At 37.8% G+C, this 12,961-nt stretch overlaps 1 protein-coding gene across 1 annotated transcript in view; it reads right to left on the reverse strand.

Annotated features, from left to right (window-relative positions):
- Positions 1–12,961, reverse strand: part of GPR158 (G protein-coupled receptor 158) — a 315,465-nt gene that overhangs the window by 44,072 nt on the left and 258,432 nt on the right. The window contains exon 6 of the mRNA XM_081136819.1: positions 3,817–3,926. Within this exon, the coding sequence (XP_080992945.1) occupies positions 3,817–3,926 (110 nt within the window). The remainder of the gene's footprint in view (positions 1–3,816; positions 3,927–12,961) is intronic.

Here is a 12,961-nt window from a genome sequence, read left to right on the forward strand (position 1 = left end):
GACCTATAACCCAGGGGATCGGGGTTTGATTCCCCGTCAGGGCACATGCCCGGGTTTGGGGCTCGATCCCCAGGAGGGGGTGTGCAGGAGGCAGCCGATCACAATTTTACTAAGCCTTCAGTGAAATGGCTAAAATAAAACAAAACTCGAGTCTTTCTTGCTTATCCTATTCTCAAGGGACTTTAACAGTCATTTTATATATCAGTACTGATAATACCCTTAGAACTTTCTGCCTAGAGAGATAGGATTTACTTTTTTAAAAATCTTGAAATAAAAAATGAAGTTCCCATGAAAATTAGTCTATGGAATTCACAGGACATTGTCTCTTAGTTCAGGTTACCAATCCCTCAATCTACCTTGGGCCAAGTCCTCTAAAGCCTGGTTCTTTAGGTTTCACTTTAATTCTATGACTGCCCCATATCTTCCCAATGAATTTGCTTTTTGCTTAATTTAGCCATAGTCAGTAATCTGTGGTTTGCAATAAGAAAAACCCTACTTGATATATTTCCATATGTCCCAATCGTGCTTAATCTTTACAACAACTTTAGAGGTGAGGTGAATAAAATTGATCCTCAGATGTTAGAGGTATTTATTCTTGGTTATATAGTTAATGGCGGAATTGGAATACAAATTCAGATTTGGTAGGATTTATGTCTTCCTATCGGGTTAGTACAGAATCTTAGAAATCCATTCTTCAGGGCACATGTTGTTTGACTCTAAGAGAGACCCCAACCAAGGACATTCCTTGCAGCCCCACTCACTGTAACCATCCACCCATTCATTCACCGAACAAGTACCTGAATACAACAGGCCCTTGAACAGCATGAGTTCGTACAGTGTGGGCCCACTTATAGCAGGATTTTTTCAATAAATACTGCAAATGTATTTTTCCTTCCTTATGACTTTCTTAATAACACTTTCCTCTATCTTGTTTTACTGTAAGATTACAGCCCATAATACATATAACATACAAAATATGTATTCATTGACCTTATGTTATTGGTAAGGCGTCCAGTCAATAGGAGGCTATCAGAAGTTAAGTTTTTGTAGAGTCAAGAGTTATGTGTGACTTTTCAACTTCACAGGGTCGGTGTCCCTAACCCCAGCACTGTTCAAGGGTCAGCTGTATATAAGAGGCGCAAGGCGTAGCACTAAGCACAGGGAGTACAAAGCTGGCTCAGCCAGACGCTTCCACCGGGTCGCTCTCCTTCCTCTGACAAGCTGACTGTTCAGTTAATAGACTTAAGCAATAGCAGAATCAGTAAAATTTAAGCAATATGGAAAAGAACAGAATATAATATAAAGCCATATGGTTGAGGCAGGATAAGAATAATTTGGCTCATTAAATTAGAAAGTTTCTACTCAATTTAAGCCTTCACTAGGGTAATTCTTCACTGCAATGACTTCTAGAAACACACAGTCAGAGATAAAATAGTTTACTTCCACTCTTTGAAATAAGAATGATGAAATAATCTAGTTTCCTAAATTCTGATCCTTGGCTTACCTCCCTCAAGATTTCTGTCTGTATCTGCACACCAACTAATATAGGGTGTTCCCCCAAAATGTATACACGCACTTTGAATAATTTTAAAGGCAGTGTTTATTAAGATACATTTCATTTTCAAAATTGAGCTATCAGCTGTTAAAGCGTGTATACATTTTTGGGGGATACCCTGTATACTTTAAATCAACTTTTATTTATTGCTTTAAAATATTTTAAAGAAAACTTTATATTGCTACTTTCAATGAAAAACTGATAACCTATACATAGAAAGCAACTATGAAAATAAATAGTGGAACAAAGTGAAAACATTTTATCTAGATAGCATTGCCTGGGAAAGCTCTGAGTCTGACTTGATCAGCTCCTTGTTGCAAAGGAAGATTAGCAACTGCTCGGCAGGTGTTAGAGACCTATGAGCTCCACACTCGTGTTTCTCCTGGAAATAATCAGAAGGATGGAAAGAGAACCTGAATGGAAGCAGTTTTCTAATTACACAAGTCATCGTTATTTAATACTGTGCTTGCATCCCACCAAACAGCCTCTTGCAAACCACAGTGTTCCAGATACTTGAGGCCATACAGGGAGGAAGGGGGACATGAACATATTATACGTGGAGAGAAGTGATGGAAGCGGCTTTTAAGGCTGCACCTGACATTCTTACCCATTCACTCATCGATTGATGGGTATTAAATACCTCTCATGTGTCAGTCATTGTGCTAAGACCCGGGGATCCAACAGTAAGAGCCTCACTTGAAAAAGAAAATAAACTCGGTAAAAATGAAGAACATGATTAAATAAGCAAACCTAACAGGTGCTAAGCGCTAGACTCATAGGGAGAGAGGTCATCTTCATGTCTCAGCAGGCCACCATCCATTCAGAATTTCTAGAAGTCTTATTGTCTGTTATAAGCGGTCAATTTCTCATTTCCTCTTGTGAGTGAGCACCAGTTGAAAAACAGCTATCACATAACGAATGGAAGTGGGCAGGCCCTTGAAGGACAGGACAAATGAGCAAGCGTGCTGGGATGTGGAAAGAATAAAGTGGGCATCGGCAAGAACATGAGAGGTTGCTCTAATCCTTTCCTGCTCCAGGAAGCAGAGCCTGTGATTTCTTTAAAGTTTTTACTGAATTTATGGGGGTGACATTGGTTAATAAAATTATATACATTTCAGGGGTATGAGTTCTTAGAGTTAGATGCTAAACAGATTTAAACTGAAATCCAGTCCAATATTTTTTGTACTGTTTGATATATTGAGAATTAAGGATATTTATGGTTTTTCCACAATCTGAAGCAGTCCTGGTAAATAAGGACTGCCCCCCACCCCAAAGGGAAATGAAATGGAGAGTATGCAGTAGACAGTACAGAGATCACATTTAAAAAAAGACAAATATAACACAGAGTATGGCAACTAAGATAACCTGTTGGATGAGCCATATTAAAATACTTTTATTGAGAAAAACTTACGGTCAGATTAGCATGAAAATATGGTTTACTATGGTCGTCAAACCAGCTTTAAAGCCGATCAGCATAAAGGGTTTCCTCTATCGAACTACAACTTTATCCTGCAGGAGAAACTTCTATTTTGTCTCCTAAGCTCTTTGGCATCACTGCATTGAGAAAAATTGGGGAGAGGAGGCAAGGGGCAGCCTTGGAATCATTTCCAGACATCCCTAGTCTTTGGGGATGGTAATTTATTTTATTGCCTCTTTATTCCTAATATTTATCAATTTTAAAAAGTAGATGGCTTCAAAACAAAGTATAAGGTAATTTACAGTACTGTATTCTCCAATTTGCGAAGTTGATAATTACTGGAGCACATTGGTTAAGAAGGAAAGTCAGAAACATTATTTTCTTTTCTTCAATTTCATCTGCAGAATATTAGCAGGATTACCCTGGGGCAGAGATCTTGAGAAGGGAGGACAGTAGTTTCAGTCAAATAAGCATATGACTGAATTCTACTGTATAGGGCTCTTTGGTAGCTCTGCACCTGGATTATTATTCCAACTGTATTGTCTTTGTATTGATTCCTGCTCTTAGCTAGTCGATACTGTTTTGCATTCATTCTAAACTTATTTTTTTTCAGTATTAACCTTCCCAATACCAGTGGCACATTTTATTAGAGCATGTTATTAAAACTCAGTTGTATTAAAGATTTTCCTAGGGAATCTTAAAAATATTGCCTCAAAAATAAAAAAATATAGATCATCTTTCTGTTAATCCTTGAAATTAAACCATTTAATTGGCTGACAATTACATGCTCAGCCAAACACTTTGATCTTCCCATGAGAATAAAAACTAATAAAATATAATATACCTGTGAAGCTTGAGAGTGACAGTTCCATACACAGTAGCAAAACCAAGAAGACGCACCCATCTTAGGAGAATACAGCGAAATGTGCTTGGCTCAAAGTATAAAATAACAACCTGTGGGGTGAGAAGAGAAAGAAAGAAACCTTCAAGATCAACTGATGACCCACAGACCAAAATCAATAATTCATAATCTGAGGTTTAATACACATAAATTGTAACATAAACACACATCCATTTAATCAAAACCTTAAAATATTATTTTGATCGTCCATTGCCCAAATCGGAGAGCCACAGAATCTCCTTATTGCGTTCAAGTCAATTCTAAGTTGCTTAGTTCTAACTTTCAGGAGTTTCTATTAATTGTCTCTAAGTCTTTAGTATGTCCAAACTTAATTCCCTTGACTCTCCATGGGCCAGCCAGGCTAGCTTCCACTGACTTCCATCGGAAACCTTCCCTATTCCTGCCTCCACACTTCTAGAAATACTGATCCCCTGTCTAAAAGAGCCCTGAGAGGACTACCTCACACTGCACAGCCCCAATCAGTCTACCACTCCGTAGTTATTACTTCACTTAGTACTTGGTTCAACTAATCTGCTAACTTCTTGCTTCTTACTCCAGAGTTTTCATTCAACAACCATTAATTAAGCATTTGCCATGATCCAGGAACGATAGTAGATGCTGTGGAGATAAAGGCCAATAAGAAAGGGAAGAGAGACATACAAACAAGAAACTGCATGAAAGGATCACAGGTGCCATGATAACACCTGCGCAGGTTCAGTGGGACATAAAGGAGCAAGTGGCCTGTTCCAGGGGGATGGTCAAAAGGCATATAGAGGGTGCGGCAAAAGTAGGTTTACAGTTGTGAGCATGTGAAACAGTTCATTCTTGTATTATTTTGTTAATTATTGTATTATTTTCCATACAAACAACTGTAAACCTAATTTGTCCCACCCTGCATATGGAAGGCACTCTATGTGCGACCTCTCAGGTGGCACCCTGCGGTTTTGAGCAAGGCCTCACTGCATAGGACTTGGTTTGGCTGTGGAAGGGTCTACACAGCACCAAAGGATTAATGCCGTTGGAAATGCAGACTTACGCTTTTCTGCTCGGAGCAGCTGGCTTGAACTGATTCTGCTGAAAGCGAGGGCATCATAACAGAAAAATATATCCACTCCTAAAACCCAGGGTGTTATTTTGGTTTTGTACCCCAAAGCTTTGACTATAGGGAAACATAAAGCATAACTGAGGGGGATGGGGTTGGTGCTGATAATTTCTTGCTGGTATCTTACAAATGAAGCCAGTCTCTAGCAGTACCAAGAATGATGTTCTCTAAAACTCCATGCTGGCATTTCTCAAATATTTCTACTATATAAAGATATGAAACTAAGTATTGTCAATATTATTAGGATTAAAGTCTCAAGAAGTAGAAAAAAAAATATTGAACAGAAGTGTCAAGGAGAAACGAAAGAAAGGTAAAAATAAATGTGAGCAGAAGATAATGTTACTTTGTGTGTATATATAGTATTTGTCCTTAATTTTCTAATTCACTAGTTCTATGATGAACATACAGATAAAGATTTGATTTTAGAATTTAATCTACCAGATTGATATTAAAAAAACCTTTCTTTTATTTACTATTTTCACAGAACAAGTTTAAGTTCTGTAAATTTGTATTGCTTTAGCTCATATATTTTTGACAGAGTTCCTTTTCACAAGAGATTCAGTAATTATGACTTCTGCAAAGTAGGCTGTATTGTTTACTAAGGAATCTGAGCTGAAGGAAGAAGGGAAAACTTGGCAGGGGAAAAACAAAGAGAGAAAACTTGAAAGAGCTTTAAGGGATTGAGGGAATATATATATTCCTTCTTACAGCAGACAGAGAAATGAGAGATTAGGAACTAGAGCCAAGGGGACCTAAAGTCTAGCACAGTGGATTCCAGGGAGCTGCAGAATCCTGTAACTTTTTGTCAAGTTTTCTATTGTACACCAAGCAGTGAACTAGAGAAGGTGAACAACCATAATATAGAAGTTGGCAAAAATTTTTATTTTTAATTAAAGAATTGCTCTTGAACTGTTTGGGAACTACTGATACAGCTTCAAACTTTTATTTCGCAGATGAAGAATTTGAGAACTTTTTACTGTAAACGAAAGATTCAGTTGGTCAGAAATGAAATAATTTTTTTTAGCAGTCATGGATGAGATATAAGTTTAAAAATTAATAGAAAATAAAATTCCAGTGAACTTAATAAAACATATTATTAGAAACAGTTCAGCAAATAGCAAAGTGAAAATTCTGATTTTGCAGTGTGGTGGTTAACAAAGGTTCTGAGTCCAGCCGCCCTGGGTTTCAATCCCCGCTCCCTTCTTTATTAGCTGCATGCTTTGACAAATTATTTAACATTGCTTTGCTATGCCTCAGTTTTCCCACTTATAAAATGAACACAACAATACTTCCATATGGGACTGTTTTGAAGTTTAAATGTGATAAACAGTGTCTGGTACAATGAGTATTAAATAAATATTGGCTGATATTATCGGGAGAGTTGATTTATATATGCTCTATTCTAAAAGTTCCATTCTCATTGCATATTGAGATATATATCATCTCAATTACATATCATCTCAATAAATTATTTTCTGATCATTCCAGCCAATCCTTCTGAATTCCTATAATCACTTTTCAACTGTATACTTTTTTACTTTACCTTATATTATGATTATTTGCATGTATGTCTCCTTGAATCAAAGGTAAAATCAGAGAAGGCATACTTCTCTATATATTCTGTGTACTTTACACATAGAAAAATTATATATATTAAATTTTTACTCAATGATTTATTTTAGCTAATTTAATAAAGAATGTTATCTTCAGAATAAACCATTTGAAAAGTCCAATTACGGTTTACTAATCATTGTGATTCTAATTCATACATTCACTATTAATTTACTCTGTGTGAGGCAGTAAGGGATTTAGAAATCATAAAAATAAATCAGATGTGGATTTGGTTCTCAAGTTATAATTTAGAAGAGTTGATATTACATGTAAATGATAAGAATACTGGCATGATCATACCAATATTTATACAGCACTAGTGCTAGACACTAAATTAAACATTTTTACACTATTCATTTAATCCTCACAATACCTTATGAGGTAGGGACTTGTCTTACGGAAAAGGAATGAGGCGCAGAGAATGTAAGCGATGTACTCAGGGTCACACAGCTGGGATTTGAATCCAGGCAGCCTGGTTCCAGGGGTCATGCTCACTAAGAGCTACACCTTCATCCCTCCCTAAATAGTTCCACTAGGTGGGGGAGACGACCAAAGCTATCATCCTGTGAATCTCGTCATATTGAGAATTCAGAAAGTTATTTCAGTGGAAGAGGTGAAGATCCTGGGAGGGTGGATGCTTGGGCACGAACGAGGAGAACAGGATTCAGTGGTAAGAGAGGAAAGGGGAAGCGAGCCCAAGAAAAAGGCCTGGCCGTGGGAAGGCTGGGGAATGTGCAGGGTGTGCTTACAGCCAGGACACAAAGGGAGCGCTGGAAGCAAGCTGTGAACAGGCGCAGAGGCCCTGAAGGACACGATGAGGAATTCCGCTTCTATTTCATAAGCCGACCTGCCGTTGAACGTCTCTGAGCTGGAATCAGAAGTGTGCTCCAGGGAGTTCATCTGGCAGCAGTGTGGGAGAGGACTGGTTAAGGGGAACCTCTGAAGGTGAGATGGCCGGTTTGGGAAAATAAAAACCACCTTGAAATAGAACTGCAGGAAAAAGGTAAAGAAGAACCTAACTAATGGAGGGAGAATGGGGATTCGGTTATTCATGGGAAGAGAGGAAAGACGATGCTGACTCCAGAAAACGGAGAGACTGATGATTTGTTGAGGCAGAAAAGACTCAAGTGTCAAAGGCAACGTGAAGTTTCTCAGGCTGGGTGACTGCGAGGAAGATGAAAAGTCGAGGAGGCAGCCTTCAGAAGCACAGCCAGGAGGCGAGAAGAGCACCGAGGGGATGCTGCTGGCAAGCACAGGGAGCCACCCTGGCCTCAGTTTCCCCATCTCTCCACAAGAAAAGGTACTTTGTGGAAACATCCACCCTAGCAAACATAATAAACACAGAAACAAATGACTATTTTTGTTGTAAACTTTTACAACCTCAGTTTAAGTGTTCGAAATAAATAGTTTTGGTCAAGAATAAATTATGGTGCCTGATTTATGACAGAAGATTGTACCATCCTTAGCAGTCATGTTCCTGAAAATCTTCATGAATATAGGAAAGCTCTCAGGATTTACGTTAGTGAAAAAACGAGCAGCACATAAAATATATATACAGTTTAAAGTGTAATAGTGATTATGCTTAAAATTTATTTGTATATATAAATATATATGTACACAATACACATAAATAAAAGTATACCTATTCTCTGCTTATTACCTTTAATTTAATACCCTTAACCAATTCTAGAAAACAGAGCATGAATGGGCTATGCATAAAAACCAATGGGAAAAACGTATTGTATTGTTTGTTCCTATTAAGAAGTCCATTTAGAGAGATTAACCAAAGAACTCATATGCATATACACATGACCCACGGACACAGACAATAGTGCGGGGAAGGCCTGGGGTGGGGAGTGGTGCGGGGTGGAAGGGATCAATGGGGAAAAAGGGGACATCTGTAATATTTTCAAAAATAAAGATAAATTTTAAAAAAAGTATGCTATCTATAATTATATAAAAAGTAAAAAACAAACAAACTCCACAACCAAAATACCCAACGAAACAAAAAACTGTGAGGCTATGATTCTGCTCCTTATTTTCTGCCCTGATGCTTTTATGAACAAACTCCAAGTTCTTCTGAGAGGAAAATACACACTAGTGAGCTGAGTGGTGAGATTATGACCAAAGTATACAGTTAACATTTTCTTTTGTTAGTATGAAAACATTGTATTTTATAAAATGGGCACCTTACTGTAAATATGTATAAGAGTTGGTTTTGAATAAATAGAAATATATACATATGTGTGTACGTTGATATTTATCTTACAAAATTAACAGTGTTTACAATGATGCTCTGGTTTAAGTATTACGCATGCACAGGCCTCTTAGATTTTAAAATTTTTCTATAATTAGAAACAGGTTTATTTAAATAAGAAGCTAATATCTGTTAAGGAGCTTAATAAATGGTAAAACAGCTTAGGATAACTCAATCTTTCAGTATAACCCATGCAGATAATTGGAGCATAAAATTAAACCTTCTGGGTCCTCTCCTAAAATGTGGCTATAAGAAATAAAAAGTTTATCTATGAGCTAAGAAATTGGCAGAGAGCTAAAAAATATGTATCTCTTGAGAAATAAACAAGCTCAGAAACAAATAAGCTCTGAGTATAATCAGTGATCTACTGATTCATTTTTGTTTGTGTTTTAGAAAACGGAAAAACGGACAAAAATAGTATGAGTTGGTAAACAGAGTGGTATTAAAAGGCCATTACAAACTGGGAGACTTTACTTAATTCAGGATAGAAAATATTTGAATACACATCTCAGAAATGTTTGCCGTGATTGCCAGCAAAATGACAAACGTGGTTTAGAGCTAACACACACAAAGAACTTACATGCATAGCCCATGGACACAGACAATAGTGTAGTAAAGGCCTGGGGTGGGGTGGGGGCTGTGTAGAGGCGGGCAAAGGGGGAAAATGGGAGACATCTGTAATACTGTCGACAAATTAAAAAAAGAAATGAATTAGTTTAAGGAAAAAAAATATATGACAGGAGAAGGGATTTGATAAGACAAAACATTTAAAAAGATGTTTAAAAATTTCATTTGTAAAATAGTACAAATATATGAGTTGTCTAACAGTCAGATGGAGGGGGCCTGAAACCTAGTGCAATGGATAAAACACGGGACTTGGAGTTAGCTGCCCTAAATGCCAGTCTGGGCTCTACCAATAATTAGACATGTGACCTGAGACAAATCCCTTAAGTTCTGGGGACCTCAGTTTCCTTAACAGCTTAACGAATATAATACAAAATCCTATAGTATTTATGGAAGCACTTAATAAGTCACAGATAGAGAAATGCTCATTTTATCACTCACATTAGAAAATTATTTTTTATATTTGTCCCATTTAAGTCAACAATTTATTTAGTCTTCTTGTACATGGGTCTTCAAATACAGACAGAAAAGCAGCTTCTGAATACAGTATATAGAGAAAGGGAAATAAACAGACAAGGTGAACTGAGTGTCCGTAAAGCAGTAGCAGAGCTATTAGTCTGATGGGTAAAAGCAGGGGAAACCAGCTATATTAATCTATTGCTATATGATAAATTACCACAAACGGTGGCTTAAAACATCAGAGAGATGCAGATTAAAACCACAATGAGGTATCACTTTACGCCTGTGAGAATGGCTCCACCAACATATCAACAAATGACATGTGCTGGCGAGAGTGTGGAGAAAGGGGAACCCTAGTGCACTGCTGGTGGGAACGCAGACTGGTGCAGCCACTATGGAAAACAGTATGGAGGTTCCTCAAAAAATTAAAGATGGAGCTGCCGTTTGACCCAGTGATCCCACTCCTAGGAATGTATCCTAAGAATCCTGAAACACTAATCAGAAAGAATATATGTACCCCGATGTTCATAGCAGCACAGTTTACAATAGCTAAGATCTGGAAACAGCCCAAGTGCCCATCAGTAGATAAGTGGATAAAAAAACTGTGGGACATTTACACCATGGAATACTATGCAGCTGTAAAGAAGAAGGATCTCGTACCCTTTGGGACAGTATGGATGGGCCTGGAGAATATTATGCTAAGTGAAATAAGCCAGGCAGCGAAAGACAAATATCACATGATCTTACTTATATGTGGAATCTAAAGAACTTAATAAACTGATGAACAGAATAGACTCAATGACATGGAAGCATAGATGAGACTGATGAATGTCAGAGGGATGGAGGAGGGAGGGTGGGTGGGGGGCAGAGTAACCAAAGAATTTATGTGCATATATACACAACCCAAGGACATGGACAATGGTGGGGAGAGGGACTGGGGAGGGGGAAGGAACGGGGTGGAATGGGTCATTGGGGAGAAAAAGGGACATCTGTAATATTTTAAACAATAATAAAATTAAAAAAAAAAGTTTATGCAAAACACTAAAAAAATGACTAAAATAGCCAAAGACTTTTTAATGTTAAAAAAAATTCTCTAATTGTTACTTAAATATATAATTTTATACTGAAATTAAATTTCAATACAAAAACTAAAAAAACAACACACATCGATTATCTCGTGATACATGTGGGTCAGCAACCTAGGCATTGAGGGTCTCAGGGCCTCTCATAAGACTGTAACCAAAGTATTGATCTGGGCTGGGTTCTCATCTGAAGGCACAACTGGGAAAGGATAATAACTTCCAAGTTTATGTGGTTGTTGGCAGGATTCAGTAACTTGAGGGCCAAGGAAACTGAGGCCCTCAGTCCTTGCTGGCTGTTGGTTGGAGGCCACTCTCAGTTCCTTGCCATGTGGACCTCTCTCACATACAACTTGCTTCAGCAAGCCAGCAACAGGGAGTCCACTAGCAAGATGGAAGTCAGAATCTTTTGTGACCTCATCATGGAAGTGGCATTCAATGTTGATATGTTTTATTGATTAGGAACAGGTTAGTCAAAGGGATAGAATTACCGGGCTGTGAATACCAGGAGGCAGGTATCACTGGAGCCATCTCTGAAGCTATATAGCCCCCCAAAAGAGCCTACTTTTAAATAATCAGAAATGCTGTTATCTACCTGTGTCCAAAGCAAATGATGTAAGGAGTGTATAGAAAGAAAATCCATTAATGACCTAGGGCACGCAGTTAGAGAAAGAAAAATGTGAAAAATAATGTTAAAAGAGAAAATTTTAAAAGATTAAAAGAAAAGCAATCTACCAAGGCTGCCTTCTCCAGTGGGGTCCATTTTACCATCAAGTTCACAATTCTGGGATTGGTGTTCATAGCTCATGACTAGGAACTGCTGAGAAATTACTTTTTTGGTTGTAATATTTTTAAACAATGAATGAGAAGATATGAAATGGTCATGGTGGTTTGGGAGAAATAATTTGGATGTCCTCAAGTACTTATGTCTGTGTTTAAATTGTGACCAAAACAAAAAGTGAAGACTGAATTAAACCTGGCAGATTGGATGTGTTTATGTTTGCTTCTTCTGGAAATGCTAGTTAAAAGGCTGTAAATACTCAAGACCAAAGAGAGTATAAGTAGAAATTACAACTGATGTCAGATAGCAATACAATTCTGGAAGATGGAAAGGAGATGGTAATGTATAACCAGATGAAAAGTTAACAAAAGTAGAAATGTGCACCTGAAGAGGGGGAGGTCCCCAGAGCTCTGTCTTGTAATCTTTTTGGAGGCATCTAATAAGTGCCTGCTATATTCCAGTTACTTTGAAAGCACCTCTCATGTGCTTTAAACAACTTACTTGTCCCTTATAACAATTCTTTGAGGTAGGTCTGACTATTATCCCCACTTTACATATGGTGAAATTGAGGCAGAGAAAAGTTAAGAAATTAGTACAAGGTCACACAACTAGTGAGTGGCAGAGCTGGGGCTTAAACTCAGCCTGAGTCTCTGTGCCTCCCTGCCTGCCACCACACAGGAGGGATAGTCATGAGGCACACACAGTGGTCTCTGAGGGAGTCTGGATGAGGAATCCCCTGAAACTTTGACCAACTTGTTAGGGGTAGTGAACGAGGAGGGATACAACTTAATAATGTTGTTTACAGGGTAAAAATAATTTGCAAGTACAAAGAAATGAAAAATATGCCTCAAGAATGCAGTTAAAAAATGGGAAAATGAATGCTAAAAAACAAAACTGTAGTAATTCACAAAAAGAAATTGTGAAAGAAAAGCATGACATCCCAGAGACTGAAGTACTGTCAGAGAGAAAACACAGCCGCAATCGTGGGAAAAACTGGGAGCCAGGAACCAGCTGGGTGGTCTTCAATTCTGACTAAACAGCAAATCACCTGGTGGTGGAATTAAAACATAAAAGCCCAGGTTTCCCTTATGGAAAATTTGGTTCAGTGGTTCCAGGGCTCAGCCTGAATAATTTGCCTTTTTAATTGTTCTATTGGTGATTTTGATTTAACAAGG

Source organism: Miniopterus schreibersii, assembly GCF_964146895.1.
Source record: "Miniopterus schreibersii genome assembly, chromosome: 1".
NCBI classification, from domain to species: domain Eukaryota; kingdom Metazoa; phylum Chordata; class Mammalia; order Chiroptera; family Miniopteridae; genus Miniopterus; species Miniopterus schreibersii.